The sequence below is a fragment of the Larimichthys crocea genome, chromosome XI (assembly GCF_000972845.2).
Source record: "Larimichthys crocea isolate SSNF chromosome XI, L_crocea_2.0, whole genome shotgun sequence".
NCBI classification, from domain to species: domain Eukaryota; kingdom Metazoa; phylum Chordata; class Actinopteri; family Sciaenidae; genus Larimichthys; species Larimichthys crocea.
This window is the reverse complement of record NC_040021.1, coordinates 10,805,002-10,827,094: the sequence shown is the minus strand read 5'-3', so window position 1 is coordinate 10,827,094 and position 22,093 is coordinate 10,805,002. Positions and strand designations below refer to the sequence as shown.

Below are 22,093 nucleotides of genomic sequence, written 5' to 3'. Positions count from 1 at the left end.
TACACCTTTTGGGTTTGAGTTGGATCCTGGTATACCTGGTTGGTTTGGCAAGTGAAAAGTTGGGGCACAAGTCAGTGTGTCCAACTAACTAAAAGCAATCCTGGTACAATGAAGCACAATCTGGGTGAGGAGGCGATGCAGGTTTTGTACTTACAGCAGCAGAGAGTGTAATATACACTACAGAATTACAGTAGAAAGGGCAATGCTTGGGAAGTGTAATTTTTCTACTCAAGTGCAATTTTAATGGCAGAATGGTCATCAGATTTGCATTGTGCCTCAGTTGGCTTACTACACGAAGGGGGAAAATATAAATGTGCAGTCTGTCTCTGCACTTTGTATTGCATGTTACTAGTGTGAAATACTGCCAGAAGCTTCTACGAGGACAAGAATGAGGACTGAGAGTGAGAAACCACTTACCGATAGTGGTGATAACAGTCCCAGCAAAGAAAAACGAGGAACTAATGTCCCAGAGGCTCATCTGATTGGATGAATTTCCAGAAGGGTTCACACCTGCTCGGACTGCTGAAACCACTTGCTGGAGCGGAAGGTGGAAAAAACAAAAGAGAATAAAAAAAAGTTAGCACATAATTCATCATTTCCCAGTGGAGACTGTGGCATGATGGCAAAATTAGTGGTGTGCAACAACCAAGATAAACCAAAACTAATTCATAACATGCAGAAGAAAAGGTTTGAATTTTAAATATCTGCACTTTTTTTTTATTAAAGATCAAGTCATAGTTATGTATATCACTGTGGGCTGAAAAGAAATAACTTGCATACAACATTAACTCACAAATTATTAATTTAAGCATGGCTGCCACACCGACTACTTAGACAACAGACACAGTTGTAATGTACAGTGTAGACAACATGCCTCAATTCACACAGTAATGTTTAAATCGATAGTCTAGATCAAACACTTTAACACGTTATAATGCGTGAAGGCACTCTGCTAATAACATGCCAATAATATACTAATAAACGAAATAACGAAAGCCACTGTACAGGTGTGGTGTCTTTGTCTTTCTGTTTTTTATTTTTTCTATAATAATAACTTTATTTCTAACCCTGATTAAGGCACGCCAGGTTGGATCTATCACACGTGTGTTTACCAGTGACCAACAACGTCAGGGTACATGGTCAGAAATAGAAAGAAAAAGAAATAGAGTTCAACTCAGCCAGCTTCTCAGCTACAACCAGAGTACATAAGGTAAGTGCAATTACTGTCATGTACAGTGACACAAATAGGCCATTATGCCCTGGTTTATTCACACATCAAATCTTATTATATCCAGTCATCTGATTACAATTACATCTAATCTTATTCAATCATATTACATGTAGAAACAAAAAATACAACATTAGAGTTTAACAAGCCAGCCTGTGGTTTGGAGGTATAACTGACAATCAACATCTCGTAAGCCCTTACAGTACCCATTATTAGACAAAGTTGTGGTTAAGTTGGGCTAAATGAGGTACTTTACCCAAAATACTGGAATACTAATATGATTTCCCTTCTTGTTGAAGAAACACGGGTTATTAGCATGTAATTTGTATTTTGTTGATCCTCTAAAATTGTTATTAAAAAATACAAAACAATGTCATTTTAAGCTGTACCAAAACCATGATTGTGGCTGTGATGTGATACCAGCTGGGTCAGTCCTGTGATGATTATCTTTTTCCCCAGGTGACTCTAAGTGTGACACGAGTGTCGGCTGAGTGTGAGAAACCCGGCTTTACAGGAAACAGAACAACATGTTTTCTCGCTCAGGGCTGTGCTCTCATGACAGGAGACAAGAGGGTGGATGAAGCCACCAGCTGGAGGAAAAGCACACCACTGCATCTCACACCCACAATTACCTAAACATAGACCTGAGTAGCAGTTAAGCTCAGACATTCAAAGACGTGCATCAGCAGTATAAATATAGTCAAACCATGACCTAACCAAACTGGGAATGTTACCTGTTTCTCAGTAGATTTTATTTTGAATGTCTAATTAGACATTGCATATTTATTATTGCTAACTTGACTGCACGAGAGGAGAGGATACCGTGCCTCGCCTGGTCAAGGTGGATGGTGTGCCAGCAAGACACATTTTATGTATTCGATCCACACTCTGCTGTCTGGAGGCTGGATATGCAGCTTGTGAACAACATTCATGCAAACATGTCGGGTTATTACATGATTTAAATGTTAGAAAATACTGTTGAGACAACTCAACACACTCCACACTGTAAATAACAACAGTGATATAACTATGGGCGGCGATGTTTCTTGGCTCACTTTCCTTTGAAAGTCCAACTGGTCATTGTATATTTATTTAGGTTCCGTTGAACACACTAGAGGATACTGTGTCCGTATCACATTTTGCCTTGCCTAGGTGTACATACAGTACACGCTTTGGTATGATACAGTGCTACTGTCTGAAATATAGCCACCCCAAAAGGTCAAGGAGGAGGTCTGGGTGTCATCCCCTATGATATTTTGAGAGTTAGTCACTTTATTTGCAGCATTCTGGTGCATTTTTATGCACAGATTTGTATGCAGTCCTCTGCTACTCTCAACATGAATGTAAAAAAAAACATAAGAGTAAAGCACAGTTGCATCAGTTATATTAAAGAATAAAACTTCAGATCATGCATAGACAAAATGTCAAAATGGATTATTTGTTAAATTTGCAAGAAGGAAGAACCAACTGACAAGCTTGAAGCCACAGAGACCATCGTGGTGAACGACTGAACAATACATTTACTGGCGAAAATACACTTTTAATGTCAAACTGACCAGAATAACTTTCCTGGATGCAGGCATTAAAATGAAATCAAATCAAACTGATCCAGAGTGAGGGAAATGTTACTTCAGGTTAGTCGGTCCACAATGGATGACAGAAAATGACAAACCATTTCTCATTCAACTGACAGGACTGCACTGATTCGACAGATCTGTATTTGGACAGCATCTTTGTCTCTATAAGAACTGCAACAATGAGGCTGAAGGACATTCATTCTCTTTCCACAGATTCTGATTTGATACTTCTCTCATGTCTCATGAAACTCCTTTGGTTTTTATTATTTCTCATGTCGTTCCGAGCATGTGAAAAAGTAGTGTATTATTAGAGTAGGGTGTGCAGGAAAATTCATACCCATCTTGCTATAATGGAAAGTGTGACACTCTCACAGCGACAGTATAGGGTGCAAGGCTGAGTAAATGGTCCACTCCTCTGAATGCTGGATTAATCTGATCTCAGCAGCTCGTTTCAAACTGGCTCTGTCACTTCGCTGCAGTAAGGCCCAAGTAGATTCTCAAGATGAAGAATCATTACTGAGACAAATGAAAGGGAAAAACTCGGAGACCTCAAGAGACGAAGCAGGAACTGCTGCATTGGTACAAATTCTAATAAATAGCAGAAGAAGCTTTGCTGGACTAAAGCTTTTATTCCCCTATGTATACATTTTTTTCATTCAGAGCAATAAAAAAGATCTGATTCTTGTGTAGTGCACTTGAATAAATAAATGTACTAGTGCGGGAGTAGCTCTTTTTAATGATCTCCATTATTTGTATTTAATATCAATAAACCTTCAGGAACAGAGTAGTAATGCTACAATAATGATGTTCAGTACTGCTTACAGTACCACTGTCAGCTTTTTCTGAGTCCACGCATGCACGTTTTGGGTCATCACAGTGTAAGGGTGTTGTCTGATGTGATTCATCATCCTCAGTGAAACTGAGGGAGCTTTCATTAACCCACGACTGTCGAGTGTGATAAGGAAGTAAAAGATCGAGTGTACAAAAGCTGAACTGGATGAATAATGCACTGAAAAGTCAGCACTCAGGAAACGACACACAAGATAACCTGATACAGTAGGCCAGCAGGTGAAGAGATAGGCTGGGCTGATGGCACATGGTGTGTTGCTTATCCACACAAGCCGACAAGCACAGAGGCACAAACAACAGCTTAAAGGGTTAATTTGCTCAAAATACAAAAATCATGTATTTTATCAACTCCTCAGCCCAGTATCATTGTGCCGGTGCAGGAGACACAATATAATATATGTAACATAGCAACATGGTAAGTAAGGATGTGGAATTTACATTAAATCAAAGGCCTGACACTAACCTATACCTTTTTTTAATTAACAATAATGATGATGTTTCCCTAACCATAGCCATAGCTTAGTTGACATGCACAGACACTGTAGAAATTGATAACGTGATAGTGATAAAGTGGAGATATCCTCCACCCCAAGACACCAATGTACATGAAAGCTATTTTTGTTTATGGTGCTTGAAAGAAGGCGTCACTCTCCATAGTTTTCATATTGGCCATTTCCAATAAAAATGACAAAGAAAACCAAAATTACCAGCATGGATGAATACTGATTGAGGGAAATGTGAAAATATATACCAGATCAAAGCACTATGTGTGGCCTGAAGCAGGAAATATGACTCTGTGGAGAGAGATTTAGAGAGGAGCCGACTTACGCAGCTCCTAAATCTTAATAACGCGTATTATTTTAAGTTTGGGTGTACATTTCAACATAGCACTGCTACCAAAATAAACTCTTCTCTTCATCTCCAGATACTTTGACATAAACATGGATGGTTTATTTACACTGTCACTGGGGTGAAAATTCCATTTCCTGTTTTCTTTACATTGTACTTTGTTTCACTGCTTCCTCATGGACACATACAATACACCCATGCATGTCGTGTATGTGCATGTTCACATGTTTGTTCATGTGCAGCCCAGAGAAGCCTAAACCCAGCTCACTGTGAGGAACTGAGAGTAAAATCATCTGAATCTGCAGTCAGCTCTATCTTACATTTTAGTGTCCTTTAGCTCATTGTCTTTGTTTTACTCTCACCAACCTCATCGAAATGTACTAGACACAAAATAAGTTAGACACTTATTTACTAAAGAGCAACATATTTTCTTGACAATAACCAAACAAAATAAAAGTAATGCATGTATTTTACAATCCAACTTGACAGTACAGGCACTAGCTTCAGTGTAAAGATTTTACCCAGAATGAGATAACCAACAGATGAAGCTGATCCGGTTACACACGTGCAGATGAAACGAATGTATTCACAGACCAAATAATCATATCGAACAAAGGTGAACACATCAATAGTTGAGTGTTTCATCTGGGCTATTCTACCCTTAATCATTTCCAAATACAACAAAGGGGAAGGTTCAAAGATAAAATTCTGAAAACCCACATTCACCGTGCCTCTATAAACATCATTTAGCAAATCACACAATCAGACTTGGCTTGGCTCAGTCAGCCCCTTTGTTTCCCGGCCAAAGTGGGCCATCAGATATATTGGCAATCAGATATATGCATGGTAGCTATGGCCAAGGGAAATGATAAGACATGATCATGTGAAGACCACACTGGCTGTCTCCAAGCCAAACAGCCAGGAGAGGTTGAATCATCAGAGGTTTTCTGACAACACTCACTTTTTTAATTACTCCCTTTGAGAGCACATCTCTCCACAATCCTCTCCTGACTGGCTTTTGATCAGTGGGATCAGTGTGTGTGTGTGTGTGTGTGTGTGTGTGTGTGTGTACATAATTAGGTAAAAGTGAGTGGGGGACACCTGTATTGAAGCTGCTAAATCATCAGATGAGAAATAGTTGCTTGAGGAGGAGGCTGAACTCACGGCGTTGTCTGATGGATGATGCACAGAGCTGTTTGGTCAGACTGCTGTCTGGTAAAATCGCAAAGATAGACTTTTGAAAGACTTTTGCTAGGCACAATTAGCCGGATGGCATTCAGAAAACATTTAAGCACGGTCAAATGTCTCCTACAGGCAAATTGCCCAGTTTTCACAAGCTTAAAATCTTGAGTCAATAATTAATTCTGTTCACTTTGCAGTATGTTTGTAAGAGCCTTGACTAAGACGTTTTTTTTAAAAACTGTAATGAGCACAGACTGATTCAGTGAAAAGGTCAGTGACAGAAAGAATCAGGCCTAACAATAGAGCAGTTTTTACCCAACTTTTGGGTGTACTGAGACATAAGCCTTAGATGGAATAGGTCATACAGTACAGGAGATGATGTTTGTTGCCAAATTTACTTGTCTGGCAGCCTCTTACTTTGTACTATTTGGTCTTTTTGCCTCTGTCATAACGTCCATAGAGGTTGCTAAGACCAGTTACATTGCCTGCTTGCCCAGCTCCTGTTCTGGCATGACACCAGCTCCACTCCCCACCAGCACTCACGCACACCCCAGATCTAAAACACCCGTGGTACAAACACTAACACTCCCCCAGTGCTCTGACCTCACAGTCCGTGCAGCCCAGCTAACAAACTGAGCTAACGTTAGCTAACAGCAGCTGTAGTTCCCTGCAACTGATTTTACTGTCCATCAATAGACTCTGGAAATGACAGAGAGTTGAGGCATCAACATTTTTCTCCATAAAATATGATCCAGTTTCCTCAAATTAAGTGAAACAGTTCGCAATGTGTGTCTTTGTGCCTTAAAGTGTTACATACGTCTCTGCAGTAGTCCATGTTTAGATATTTACTTGTATAAGTACAAAATATAACAGACCATACAATGTACAATTCTTTAAGATTTCACAGGAATCTATCCAATGTGCTGCTCGCATGGGCATTACACTTTCTTGACTGAATAATAACTGCTGCTACAGTTAGCTGCTTATATTATTTTTTCTGCCTCCAATCTAAATGATTTATACCAAAATGTTTTCACCACTGACAGAAGCAACAGCGACAACTACGGTGACTATGTTATGCAAGCTATGGGCTGCTAAGGGTCAGGAAAAATTAGAAATGGTGATGATAACAAAAATGAGAGAGAAGATTTATTTAAACCGTTTGGTTGTGAGATGTAAACAGATGATTCATTGTGGTGACGCCTAGAGGCAGCAGCTAAGAGATGAGAGAGAAGATAGTTTCTTTTGATTATCAGAAACAAGAAAGCAGCTTTGTTGTTAATGTAAAAGTAAAAGGGGGTTCAGGGGCACACACTCCCCTCCTATGTCCAGGGCCTGCTCCTCATTAAGTCAATTACTGAGAAGAGATCAGCATCTAGCATTCAATCTGATAGATGATCTAATGACAGAAAACAACATCATCTCTAAACATTAACTCAGCATCTCAATGCCAAATAACTACTATTTCTCACCCACTCCTCTTAATAAAAAACGCTTAGAAGAATAGCACTGAACATGTTTTGATAATAAATGCTTGTCAGTTTAGTTCAGTTTCAATATGGTGAGGGTCTATATTGTAAATGTAAGATGAAAACATTGATAGATAATTTAAAAAAAAACAAAAAAAAAAACGATACTTATTCCACTCCTCAGGAAATTGAATTATACCTACAATATTTGTTCATAGTTAATATGAACTCATTTGAACTGTTGAGAGAAAAACTAATTCACACAGTATCTCGTTATACCCAGAAAGTTTTCTCATAATTACCAGGCGGTATCATTGAACATTTCCTTGTTACTGTGAGTTTTTTTTTTCATCATGAGACTACAATGGATGCTGATGCTTTGCCACAAGGAATAATTGCAACATCTTAAATGTTTGATTGCTTTACTGGAAAGAGAACAGAATCTCATTAACAGACTCGCTTACTAATAAGAAAAAAAACAAAAAACATATTATGTTATATTGGAAAATAGCAATTTTACTGAATGGAAGAATGTATTTAATGGACACAGTCACTCTATTAATGTCATGGGTTTATTCAAATACTCACACTGACAGCAGTAAATGTAATCTTAAACGTGACATTTTCTTGTTATTATGAGAAAAGGTGTTACAACAAGATCTTTTCACCAGATTACTATTATTCAAAATTATTGTTTGTATTGAGGAACTATAAAGATAACTATAATTGTTTCATTAAAGGGGCCAAAATTATCAGCAGCAGACAAATCAGTGTCCCCTGGGATTTCAAGACCTTTCAGTCCTAGCACATTAGAGAAGTAATCATCATCCACAAGTCCAATATGCCAGCTAGATTCCCCAAGAGGAAATGCTTTTCATCAACTCCGGTTGATGGTGAGATCCAGTAATCCATACAGGAAGAGTCATGAAGTCAGTGGATGTCCTTTATTAGAAAACTCCTCACTCAATACTGATATTTATAGTGCATTTTTATGTGACATTTTTGTAATTGAAAAATGAATCAATTACTTATTTCATGAGCAGACGACTTGTCCAGGACTGTTATTAATCCTTTAGTATTACTTATCTGTACTGAGTCCAATATTACGACATTCATTCATCTTTTTTGGCTATAGGAAACCACACAAAGTAAAGCAATTTAAATATGTTTGACATCTGAGTAGCATCGCTTTAAGGGAATACAACCTGCACTTCAAGTAGTGCAGGTCATATAGTGCCCTGTGGTATTTTGTATAATACTTGTGGAATATAAGGGTAGTTCTGCTGTGGCAGGAAGCTTTGGAAACTTTGGTAACTACCCTTTAAAGATAGATAGAAGTATTTTCTCTGATCTCATCAGCAGGACGACATCATTTGTTCGAAGAAACTGTCATATGTGTTTTATTATGTGATGATGCTTTGGTGAAAGATTTGGTTAAAATAGTGACTTTGTTAAAAGTCCAGTGAGTTTCATTTGGTGGCATCTAGTGGTCAGGCTGCATTTTTGCCTACCAAGCAGGTGGGAGAAACTACAGCAGCCAAAATGTAGAAAAACACAACCGGCCCTATTTGGTTTGTTGGTGGTTGGTGTTTTATTTGTCCATTCTGTGTTACTGTAGAAATTCCATGTACCGTAAGAGGACCTGATTTTCAGGTAATTATACACTAATGAAAACATACCTATGAATATTATATTCAATTTCTGCCAATAGATCCTCCTAAATGTTGCACACTGGACCTTTAAGGTTTAGGGGACCTTCATCAACATGGTGATTATACTAAACAGGTAACCAGGGTAGAGAATTATAGCAGCCTTGCTTAAAAAACATGGAGAATAAATGTGTATAAAAATAGACAAATGTATAAAAACAAACTAGTTTTTCAGGAGCTGGCTCTAATCGCTGGAAAAATATCCCCGGGATAAAGCTCTGGCAGTACTCATAGTCATTGTGTCCTGTATTGTTCTCTCTGTGTGTAAAATACAGTATGCTATTCATTGAAAGTCTGTCCACACAGTGTGAAGTGTTGAAATGTATTTTATCATCACCAGGTCCTGCAGAAACATCTGAATTATTAATATAATGTTGATGCTTTCACATACCTTGACCAAATCCTCCAGCTCAGAAGAGTTTACGCAGGCGTGCATGGCCAAGAAGTCCAGTTTTTCTGCAAGAATGGCCAGCTTTTGAGAACTCTCATGAGGCTGCTCCAGCGCTCTGAACACCGTCGCCCCAATAATGAGGTAAAGCACCACCAAGAAGAAGATGGCCGACACAGTTTTCCACCTCATGACCATGGTCCGGGTGTCGCACTCATCATCATCATCTGGGGTGTTCAGCACCACAGGTTTGGCCGAGAACGACAGGCGAGGTTTGGAGTTGTGGGAGGCAGACTTCGGGTCAAGAAGGTCAGGTGCGGCCACTGTGAGGAAGGAAATGATTAATGTGGATCAATTTGTCCTGTCGTTACAAGAGGCTCTCCCTGTAAACAACGTTAGTCTTAGTCTTATTGTGTCTCGCCAAGAATCGTTAGCACTCCTATAATCCTATTTGACCTATTAACTGTCTGGTGAAGTCTCCAAATGTCTCATTTTGTCCAATCAACAGTCCAAAACTTCAAAATATTCAGTGTGCAGTAATTCAAACAAAAGCAGAAATTCCCCACATTTGACAAGCCAAGAATGTTTCACATGTCTGCTTAAAATTAAAATATTGATAATTTTTCTGTCAGTGGACTAACTGATAAACCCAATAAGTGTGTGAGGCAATAGCCATCTGAAGAAAGTTGGGTGATCTTCACTTTACTTTGGCAATTACAACGTCTTCACTCCTGGATATTAAATGTTCCAGTATAGATCCACCTCTGCACAATTATTCTTTATAATGGCCTTTATTATTTCCAACCCTTTAAAATACAAATGAATGGCAGGCTTTCAGTACATCAGAGATACATCTAACACATGGGAACTTAAAGTGTCAGATTTTGTTTTATAGTCTTTAATTCTTTAATCTCTTCCAATAAGAAACCAGCAGAACAGCGCCACACCACGATGATCCACAGCAGGTAGAGCAGCTCTCATTCAGTGCAGCACACTTCCTACAGTACCACCTGTCATTCTCCAACATCAACATTTACACTTACATCTGGCTTCCTCTTCTGATCTGAAAGATCAGTGATTTCTACCTGATTGCAGAGTAATACAAATAAATACAGATAATCACAACCTAAAAAACATAACATGGATGAAACATAATTATAATATATAATATATACAATGATGCGCAACAGGCTTATACATTTGTCTCCCTACAGGAATTGATGGGATTTTGTTGCTTTTGGGTCCCACAATACATATAAATACAACAGCTGAATGGGAGCTCATTAAAAATTAAACACTCTTCCTTTTTCCAAACAGCTTGCTACAGAAGATGCAATTACATAATTACCCCATAAGGGTAACTCAAATACAGTATTTTACAGTAAACAACCATTGGGGAGATTCACTCACTCAGTGAGCTGACACCATAGAAATTTTAATTATATTTTTAGTGTTACACAACTGCATCTAAGTGAAAATGAAGCCTTACGTGCAGAAATCAATCTTATATTCATCATAAAAGCTACAAATATGTTCATTTATAATGCTGTGATATAATTTTTTTTTTCCCAAATTCACTAGAAACTCACTATCAAACTACAGATACCTCAGGATTTCCATATGGAAATTGTTCCCTAGCTTCATCATCACTCTCTGATCATCCACAGTTTATACTGTTATTACAAGTCATGCAAAAAAAAAAGAAGTATAATTTTCCATTTTTGCAGTGTGAAATAGTTGTTAACGCACTTACTTCTCTACCATCTCGTCTCTCTTTGTTTCCTCATCGAAGGATCCAAGGAAGCGCAAAAATAATGCTTTCCTATCAGTGTCGCTTTCTGCCTCCGTTGCTCCCAACAAGGGACGTGGCGGCTCTCCACATGGTTTAAGCGAGCTGCGCTTCCCTCCACTTCACAATCTTCGGAGAAAATACATCCAGGACATTGCGTTCTCACCAGAACAAGACGCACCAGAACGGAGCGTAAAGGGAACAAAACGCATCGCTGAAATCCACACGGGTGTTTGGTGACACTGCGCCTAGTGTGTGAGGTGCTTTTTTGGAAGGACCCAGAGGTTTGGATGAAGCGGGGAAGCGGAGATACTCCAACCAGTGTGACTCGCTGGGTGCGCTGCGCTTCACTGGACACTATGCGCTCCTGCTGTAAAGAGAGAGAGAAGGAAGAGAGACAGAGGGGAGCTGTTTGCTGTCCATCACTTCAAAGGTGATGCAGGCAAAATGCTAAATTTCAGTGGATGGAAATAATATTTAGGGGAGATGTGGATTATGCAAAACTCAACATTCAGATGACAAATTTAGATATACAGTATATATATATATATATACACACACATACATATGTAAGCTGTATGCCCAATTTAGCTTAACAACAAATCTAAATTTGCTATTTATATGTCATTATTTACTCAAGAGATCACGTTTTATTGACCTCCTGTAACTGCCTGGAGGTTGCCTACAACTACCTTTGTGCTTTACATGTTCAGTGTCTTTCTCAGGGGCATTTTCTGATGCAGAGAGCTTTTTCTTTGCTGGACCAATGATTTAATTGGGTGACATCCCCATCAGAAGCCCACATCTTACATCCAGACACCTTAACAGTAAATAGAAGCAGACTTCAGGTTGCAGTGGCTGCATGGCCTGAAGGGCAGGTGTCAGTGCACTAATTAAATTCATCTGAATTAGTGAGACAGTCTGCATGGTCTATGTCCCAGATTATGATCCACCTCGGCGTGCAGGTGTGATCACTACATGAATACATTAAAGGTGAGGCTGACAGGGATTTTCAGTAATTTGATTGTCAGTTGCAGTTCAGCTCTTTTTGCTCTCCTCATGAGGATGTGTGTGTGTGTGTGTGTCACAGAAAGGCTGTGTGTCCACATTATTGATTTGCATGAACTACTACAACTAATTGAATTGCACAGAGACTTGCACAGCTGCGCTGTTTGTGTTTGGTGCTGACATACACGCATGCACACACAGAAAGAAAGACTGGATCTGTGTGTCAATGAAGCTACAAAACCTTTATCGAAGTCATTATGCACTTTTGCTTTGATGAGCAGAGTGTATCTCCTTCAACTGAAAATGGAGGAAAATATATATTCTGCAGTATGACAGTAATAAAACCATAAAACAATTTCACACATACAGAATCCTCACCTCAAAGGCTTTCAATGGTTTGTGCCCAGATTAACAATTGCTCGTTTCATCATGAATCGCCTGTCACAACTGCCTACTTTCATATATTTCCTCTCCTTCTTTTACTTTTCTGCCCATCTCGTCCTCGCTTCTACTTTGAAGCACTCACATGCTCAAAGAATAGCAGATTAATTTCATACCAAGTCTTAATCTTACACATGGGTAAGCCATGTTTTTCATTTTGTTATCATCCTCGGCTGGCATTGACAGTGTAGGTGTAGGAGTTTTCAGATGCTGCCGTCTTGTTATGATGGTTTCAGCTCATTAGTGTACATGTTTCCTCCATCGTTCAGGAGGTGCATAACTTATTCCCGCTAATGTTTTGGTCTTCTCGGGTTGGCATGTGATGCGATAGTTACGTAAGAATGCTAAATTATATCTGTGGTCACTTTCAAGTCTTTGTTTAACATGTTACTGGATTCTCTTTGTTCTTTTGATAGACACACATACATACATACATACAAAGAAATATACAGTCCTGATCTTTTTTTTTATTTTTTATCTCTGATTCTCTTGGCAGCTTCTGTTTCACATCCACTCATGTCACTACACGCTCCAGAAGTCAAGTAGATGTGATTAATTTACCCAATATTAACTTACATTTCATCCATTTCACCTAATAATGGCTTGAGTGCTGGATTTGCTTATGTTGCTATGGTTACGGCTCTGCTATAATTGTAGCAATGGATGCTGTAGCTACATATAATTTTGTCATTTGCATCCTGCAAAGCTGTTGGTGTTTCCTCATTTTATTTCAATATATCATAATGGATTCTCTGGCAGCAGCATCTGATAAACAGGATAACCCCACTAGTGTCACGGTTAATTTACTGTTAAAGCTTATTTAACATTAATAACCAGCTAGCTATGTATCTCCCTTTCACTGGGCAGCGTATCATTGGTGCAGTTAGCCACAGTGCCAACAGCCAGATGGAGAGCAGGAGAAAAATGTAAATGTCTCTGAGCAGCAGATAAAAATGTGAAAACCAGAAACAGGCTTTGAGTTTGTACTCATCATTTAAGGCTGTAGTCAATAAGTGTGCCACCGTTAATCCACTGAGGTCAGAGGTCATCTGAGCTACATGAGAGAAGGATTCATTAGTGTTCAAGGTGAATACACACATTTATTATGACTGAAACTTACTTAAAAGGCTTCCAAACCATTAATGCTGTCATTTTCTGCCCATGCTGTGGGAATCTTTCTGACTTTGTCGACGTGGCTTAAAGGCTGCTTTGCTGTATTTCTTTATTTTTTATCTGTTATGTAATTTTTTGCATCAAAGTGTTTCTTTTTTCAACTACCTGAACCCACTGGATTAAGATGCAGAAAGTTCATCAAACGAAATATAATTTCTTTTTATTTGTGCCGCGACTTGATGAGCAGCATTTTCTGAATCTCTTCTCATTATTTCCAAGCTTTGATGGAATTTGCAGCCAGACAACACAATTATATTATATTCAACATCAGAAATGGGGAAAAATAAAAATACATTTTTAAGCCTCTTCTTTTATTCAAGAAGCTATTACAACCCAAGTCATATACAGTACATAACAAGACAGGAGGCTTATCTCGAAATTGCCTGCCAGCTAAAGTTTGTTTGCTATCTGTTATTACACTGTGTGGTTACACACAGGGGAGTGGAGTAAAGTGTAACGTGCAAACATAGTTATAAGTTAAATGGCCTGAATTTCCATTAACTCTGAAAGCCGTCTTATGTATACTGTAGATGTAATGAAGTTACATCACATGCCTGCTCTGAAGAAACGAGGTTTGACGGCTCAGAGCTTTGTTTTCCACTGATGTGCCTTTAGGCTCAGGAGGAGTGTTAGCATATTTTCACGGGGTTCTTTTGTGCAGAATACAGCCTAATGAATGCATTTGTCTCTTTGTCATCTCATTAATAGTCTCCTGATGAGGTATGGCATAAACTCTTTCTTCTCTCGCTTTATTTTGCTGACTGTTCCTCCCTCGAACAGGACAGCACCTGTAGCAAGGACATGTGGCTTTTGTTACATGACAGTAATTTTATTATGGGTGACACTGTTGCATTAATAGAACCCATTACCATGGTAATCTCTGCTAATGTCACAGAAAAAAATGCCAGACACTGGTGTAAGTCATTTTACACTTCACCTGTGACCTGTTTGATAAAAGGTGCTTACAAAGTAATTTCTGACATTAATTAAATTTTTGAAATTTTTTGCAATTGTACCTTGTGAGTATCCGATTAATATATGATTTTAAAGGAGTACCCAGTAATGATCCAAAAATGACAAATACTGTATTTATGAACAGATGGTTGGAGCTCCAATCCAGTCCCCTACCCCTTTGTACAGTAAAGCCAGAGCCATACAAAAACACTGCAACAACAATAGTTGGACAAAAGTGAGCAAAATCAGCAAACAAAAACGCTGAATGTTTAATAAAGTCATAAATCGTTAAACATATACATAAATTTCATACTCTTCTTTGCAGGCTTGCATTGTAAAGATGGCTCAGAAATGAATTGCATCTCCACACTAAATCCTGCTGAATCTAGCTGAATCGTTTCTATTGATGTTGCAGTTTCCTCAGCCTGCAGAGAATTATCAGCACTATTTAAATCCCAGCAGGGGCCTTTACTGATAGAGATGATTGCTTTTAGATTGATCTATCATCTGTAATCAAGCCACACAGGTATTGCCTTTTCAAATAGCATACAAAGCAGATGAAATATGTGAGGCAAGTTCTGACTATAATCTCATTAAATGTGAAGCGAGTCTCCTCTGAATGAATGTTGAAATGTTTGCAATGGAGACAGACGTATTGAAAGTAAGGATAGTGAGTGAGCCCATAAGACTTTCCAAATCATCTTAGAATCAACAGATAAGAGGTCAATCGCATGAATCCACAAGGCTGTTAACTGCGACTGCCATACGGCTCAGTGACTCGAGACGATAACTCACAGTTTCATAAACAGTTAGTGCTCATGTGGAAACTGTAACTGATGTTGGTCTCGAGGTTCTCCCTCATTAAGCTGCGGTTTACCACAGTGTTGTATGCTAGACGTCAGGCCAAGTTGCTGGTTCTTGATAGATCACAGAGCTCAAAAAGAATAATTCAGGTTTTACAGTAGGCGAGAGTCTTTCATCTCCTCCTTTGTCAACGGAGCCCTATGGAAATCAATCATCAGGAACAACTGAGCGAAAGCGATGGAGCGATGTGCATGCACATGAAAAACACCTGTAAATGCATGCCAGTGAAATTAGCACAGAATATAAATTCAGTCTTCTGCCTGTGAGGCTTTGAAGTATAAAATCTGGAGAGTCTTCAAGCAGTTTGTGCTGCAACAATAATTCCTCAACAGTCTTGAGTTGGTATTCATCAGGCAGTCGAGGGAACCTTTTACACACGATAAGCCTATCAAAGAATAATAATTAGTTCAAGTGGTCGAGGTCAGCAGTATTTCCCTCAATTCCCTCAGTTATTAAAAATAGCTGATTTTACCTACACCTTCCTAACAAACGCGTGTACAGAACAGAGTATGAGGTCATGGTGTTTAAATGGAGCTGTCCTAGAGACACAGTAGGTTTGATGGGGTTATTTATTTTATGTTTCTGTTACACAATACTCAATAGTTGAGTTCATAAAGTCATTACAATAATTAAAATGTAATGAATAAGTTAAAAAGGTAACATGCATAGAAAATGTGTCACCATAAAATGGTGTTTGGTTAAAAATTTAGAGCTTTCAATTGGTCACATGACCAGAGTTTAGTTGAGAGTGTAACTGTGGCATTATGGGTAAGAGAACCAACATGGAAAAGTCTGCATCCCCAAAATAACTTTGACTCTGCATGTGTTTCAAGGAAGCGAAGATGGCAGGCGACTTTCATTTAACATGTTTCAAGCCTGTTTATTGATGAATGCTAGCTTTAGAGTCTTTAAATGACTGAGCAATGCATGTCTGCACAACCTGGTGTTTAATGACCAGAGAGAGAGAGAGAGATACAAAAATAAAACATCAAAAGACATCTGTATAATTCATGGCCAATATTTCATTACACTAAAGTTTAGTGTGAGTATATACTATATTAGTAACTATGACCAAAAAAAAAAACACAACCATCTTGTCCCTGGCTTTCTGCTTGAAGAGAACATTTTAAGGGTTGTCCTTTTTTTCTGGTCACTTCTACTGTATAAAAATTCAATAAAGTCTCTTTCAAATAAACTCCCACACACAGGACTCTTGCATAACTGGTGAAAATAGTTTGAAGAGGTCAAAACTGCAGCAATGCTTGTAGTATCAAGAACAACTTTATTGTGGAGCCATTGCATCATCAGAAGACACATTACAGCCAATCATATACATAAACTGTACATATATATCAGGCTTTTGGGCGTTTAAACATAGATTAGTTTGGTTTATGCTCATGTGGTTTCAGACTAATTTTAATCTGGCACAGAAGAAAGAGCTGTGCCTCATAATGGATCTAGATGACGCCATAATTTCATCATAAACACGAGAGATGTGTCTATGGGGAATAACTTGTACTGGTATTTTATATTTTAATATGAAATATGAAAAAAATTCCTGCAATAAGAAACACAATAAAAATAGATAAAATAAGAACCGCTGATTATCAGTGATACTTATGATGGCAGTGACAAGGCAAAACTAAAGATGGTGAATGATCTTTTCACATAAACAATGATAATACTTATTATTATGTATCATGTTCGTCAAGGATTCGGTTTGTCTCTTGAGGAAAATCCTGCACATCACAGTCGCTCCATCAGTGGGTTCAGACATGTTGTGAGCCTTAAAGGGAGCCTCTGAAAACTGCACGGATGTAGAAGTTAATTCTGTAATCATAATTTCTGTTCAGAGGCTTTCTTGGTGGCCTCCACAGTTTTTCTTCACTCCTTTTATTACATCAGTCTTTGATGTAGAGAAAAGCACATCTTCTGCCCCCCTTATTCTTAACCACCCGCTGAGATGGCGGTGTCACCTATCCCATAACGCTCTGTCACACAGGTAAGCCTCAGCAGCGGGGGGTTAATTGAGATTATTTTGAGGGCTTACAGGGGTCGTGCTGAATGAGCTGACACACTTTACTGTGCAAGCTGACGTTAACCACTGTGGTGTGAGCCCATGCAGAATGACGTAATATATGAGAGTGTAATTTAATACAGCAAAAGATGATTCTGAAGCTATAATACTGATATCATTCTGGACTGTAGAGTATCATAAAGTCACAGTTCATCTGCAGAAAATGATGAGTATTTAATACACAGGGAAACTGCATAAGGGACATAAACTACAGATTTTAACTTTGTTATGTGCAGCTCCTCTGTAGGTCATCCTCATTGCAGAAAGGTTGATGATTTCTTGCTGTCGTATGACATGTAACTACAGCTGTGCTCCATGTGACAATACCTTCAGGCCACAAAGTGCAATACACACAACAAGTGTGGTTTATTTTCTTGTTCGTCAAATGAAAATGTGACACACGCTTCCTTCTCTCCAGAGAATAATAAATGGTAGATTATTTTCTCGCTGAAGAATACATCACAGAATAGTACATCTGCAGACACAAGATTTAAAACTGAAACTGACTAAATTGTTTTGAAATTGAAAAAAGTTTGTATTCACAAAACAAGTTTGTATGAAATGAAAAGACAAAAAAATCAATCAATCAAAACTGAAAAACTTTTTTATAATATGGTTACAGTACTGGGGTTTTTTTTTTCAGCTTTTAAGATCAATACTACAAAAACTAGCTGAGATTCTTTTTAACTGCAGACATAGCACAATTCCTGACTGTTGCCATGTCAATACAAGAAAATATATGACAATATACTAACCATGTGCAGCATATTACCAGGCATTATCATATATACACTGCCTATATTTACATATAAAAGGCAAATCGAAGGTAAGAAAAACAAAAACGATTTTATATTTCATTTCTGACAACAGATCACCCTTTAACTGACCAGTGAACCTCTAAGTGTAAATAAAAAGCAGCATGGACGTCTCTGAGTAGCATCCAAGCACTTTGTTTTACATGCAGGTGGAGAAGCATGTTTCAGGCTCTTGTAGAATAAATTAATTCCTAGTTTTGCTCTCAGGGGAACATTTAAAAAAAACAAAAAAACAATAAGCTTTAATGAGGAGCAGGCGGCGGCTGATTCCCTGAATCTGTCTGTGATCTCTGTGTATATTTGGTAGGTCACAGAATTCACGAATAGCAGCTCCCCAATAATTCTAACCATATTTTTTTTATTTGCTGCTCTAGTCATGATATTAAAAGACAGTTTAGCCTCTTCCCTTTTAACCAATGACTCTGCTCTTTCCAGACTTTTCTTCCTTCTGCAGGTTCCAAGATTATTATGGGCTCAGTGCCACATCCTGTCACGAAGAAAATGAAGAACTTTTCCTCAAGGGTTTTTTGTATAACAAAGAGGTTTGCAGAATATGCGTTGGAGTACACACACACACACACGCACAGACACACAGCAGTGTCCACAAATAACATATGAGGTGAGCTCTTTGAGTAATATCACTCTGTGTGGTGAAACTGTGGGAGCTCTTCATGAAAACTGACAGGATGACATCTTTCTCTAATGGTTTGAATTTAGCCTCTGACAGTAGATTGATTCAATAATTAAGAAGGTGTCTTAGAAACAGGAAAAGCGATGGGTTTAATAATTGTTTGATTTCCTCCAGATTCTGCAGCAACTCCCCCACAGTGTGTCACTTTTCTGGGGAACTACACACACACACACACACACACACACACACACACACATTTCCACATGGGAATCTTCACTTTGCTTTTAGTGCACGTCCCGAAGCACTTCCTCTGTCTTCACAAGCGAGTGACACACAGCGGTCAGAGACAATGACAGACTAATCAATACACGTCTGAGAGCTGAACTAGGGAAATCCATACAAGTGCATAAAAAGCTGCCACCACGTCCTTCCCTGCAGATGCGACCACTAAACGACAACAACAACATCACCGAACCACAAAAAGATGTTTTGATTTTCGACATAGATAATGTTGCCGAGACAAAAAGCAAAAGCTAATTGTTGAGAAGAATGCTCTTGTTGTCAGACTCATGCCCAGAGACATTATTATGTGGTGGGCTTTGATAAGAAAACACCCACAGAAGCCCTCCCTCTCCTACTATCACATTGACTTTGTGGTTACCCATTTCCTCTCGCAGCCTTTTGCCGAAAGCAGCCGAAACAGCTCATTATCTGTTGAGTAACACACACATCTTGGTGGCATATAGTTGGAAAGTGACTTGGAAAGTATGCGTGTGTGTGCGGATAATACGAGCCTGGAATTAATGACACCATCTCTGCATCTTAAAGAAGTTATTATAAATGAAAGTTGCATAATTTTTTGCTGGTAAAACTAATGAAAACTCATCCCGTTTGAAAAAAGGGGTTCAGCGACATATTTCTTGCTGCTCTTCAAACACTCATCGTGCTACACATCAGTTAGATAAATAACGCGTGTTCCCTGCCATGTACATCACAGCAGTTAAAGCTTACTCTGTCGCGCACATACGCAATGAATAGGGAAAGTGAAATGGCTCAGCTTGATGTTGTCTCATTTTGTTGTGTGCTTTCTATCTTGCCAGACAGCAGGTGCCATCTGTGTGGAATTATACTGATAGGGAATGGATGTATGTTAATCTACGGCCTTCTGTTTACCTGCAGCAGTCAGCATACTCAATTAGTCAACAATTATCTCATCTTTGACACGGTTGCTACAGTGACACTGTCTGTCCTGCTGCCAGTTACAGCCAGATGCTCATAATAAAACAAAAATGAAAGGATGAGTGCATTATATTGTATATATTTTTTATTTTCCACAAAATCTCAAAGCAAAGATTAGATCCAACCAACTGTGCAACCACAGCCTGACATGGCTCAGTCCTTCACTACACCACTACAGCCTCCAGTGATGCCCAAACACTAACTAAAATACACACATGTATCTTCATCACAGTGAACAATGGCACTGCGTGTTTATTAATCCCACATACACGTCTTTTTCAAGTGGATCCTTTTCTGTTTTTGCTACACCCTGGAAATTAATTGCCGGTCTGTTTTGCTCCCATGGGTCCATGTGTCTTCCTTTTTGTAGACAGTGCTACTGGAGGAATCGTATTCAAGTGATTGAACGGACCTAAGAAAAGGTTCTGGTGGTTTGACACTCAGGCTCAGTCAGAGTGTGAGAGGCTAGAAAACACAACAGAAAAGAGATCTACTGCTAAACATACTTGAAGACAGTTACAATTATTGGCCTGTTTATCTGTAGGTGTAGTGTAGAGTATAATCATGCTACTGTGACTTTACATTTGGCAACATCACAATGTGGAAAACCATGATGGTGCATTTTTGGCAGAAAAATCTGAGTTGTTGTTATTTTGGCAATGTTAATTGTAGGCCGTATATTTTTTTCTGGATGTACAAATAGAAGGTGAAAAATCACAGCTAATGTGTAAAGCTGAAGCATCACAACAAATCCTTTCCCCCTCATCTTACGGGTTATGTAACTATTTTTTTTTTTCATGCATTTTCAAATGTGACGCTGATTTAAAGAGCATGTGAAGGGGAGGGTAAATGTTTGAACCATGACAGACTGACCTGTATTTGCTCCTTGACGCTTGTGGCACACGCAAAAAAAGAAAGTAATTACTGCAGCTCATGTCACTGGGCAACTAAACTGCAAACCCCCAACTCGCTTTTATATAACACACACACACACACACACACACACACACACACACACACACACACACACACACAGAGGCACAGCTGTAATGGTTACTTATTATGAATGAACTCTCCACAATGCATCTGGTAAGCAGTTTTCATAAGCTATTTCCTCCTCGTTGACTCATGGTATCCACCCACCCAAGAAGAGAGAGGAAAGATATTATTGTCCTGAAGCCTTAAAATGAGCTCAAACTGTTAAATGATAAGGACACAAAAGCCATTCATATGTGCTCAGAGAGAAGCAGTGCACAAAATAGATTCAATATTGAGTTAATAATTATGTAAATTATCTTATTATTATATAAGTTATGATGGCCAGTTCAAGGCATCAGTGTGCTCCAAAGATCCAAAGAGCAAAAACTCTGTGCTGAGCAGAATAACATCTTCCTCCTGAAGCTACACTTTCTTTCAGCGTGCTGCAGTTCAGAGAGTAAAACTATGTATTTTTACGACTGTCTGCAGAAAGGAAGGACAGCTCGCTCCCACTATCTCTTCACCCTCCTGTGAAACATAAGTGCTGCGGGCTGTTCATTCTTTTCAAGTGTAGCTACTTACTACAGTAGCTAGTAACCAGATGGCTTCTGCGACTGATATTTCAAGGTCAGATTAATTTAGCAATTCTCCAAAGCGTTTTTTTCTTCATGCCTCAAGTGTTGTGAGATGAGTTGGACTTGGATCTTGTTTACAGCTCCGCAACAAATGTAACTGTCTCACCAATTGCCTAAGTCAATTTCCAGGGAGGAAGATAGTTTGGATCGTAATTGTAAATGCTTGTCCCCCGGTCGCTGCAGGTATCTCATTAGCTGAGCTGGGAGATAATGTGAGATTGAACAACAAGGTACAATA

General features: G+C 38.8%; 1 protein-coding gene across 1 annotated transcript in view; it reads right to left on the bottom strand.

Annotated features, from left to right (window-relative positions):
- LOC104922010 (potassium channel subfamily K member 2) overlaps positions 1–11,368 on the bottom strand; it is a 33,019-nt gene extending 21,651 nt beyond the window's left edge. Inside the window, exons 1-3 of the mRNA XM_019270604.2 lie at positions 11,005–11,368; positions 9,255–9,574; positions 418–535 (exon numbers count right to left, since the gene is read on the bottom strand). Coding sequence (XP_019126149.1) covers positions 418–535; positions 9,255–9,574; position 11,005 — 439 coding nt within the window. The 5' untranslated portion in view covers positions 11,006–11,368. The remainder of the gene's footprint in view (positions 1–417; positions 536–9,254; positions 9,575–11,004) is intronic.
- Positions 11,369–22,093: the final 10,725 nt, after the last annotated feature.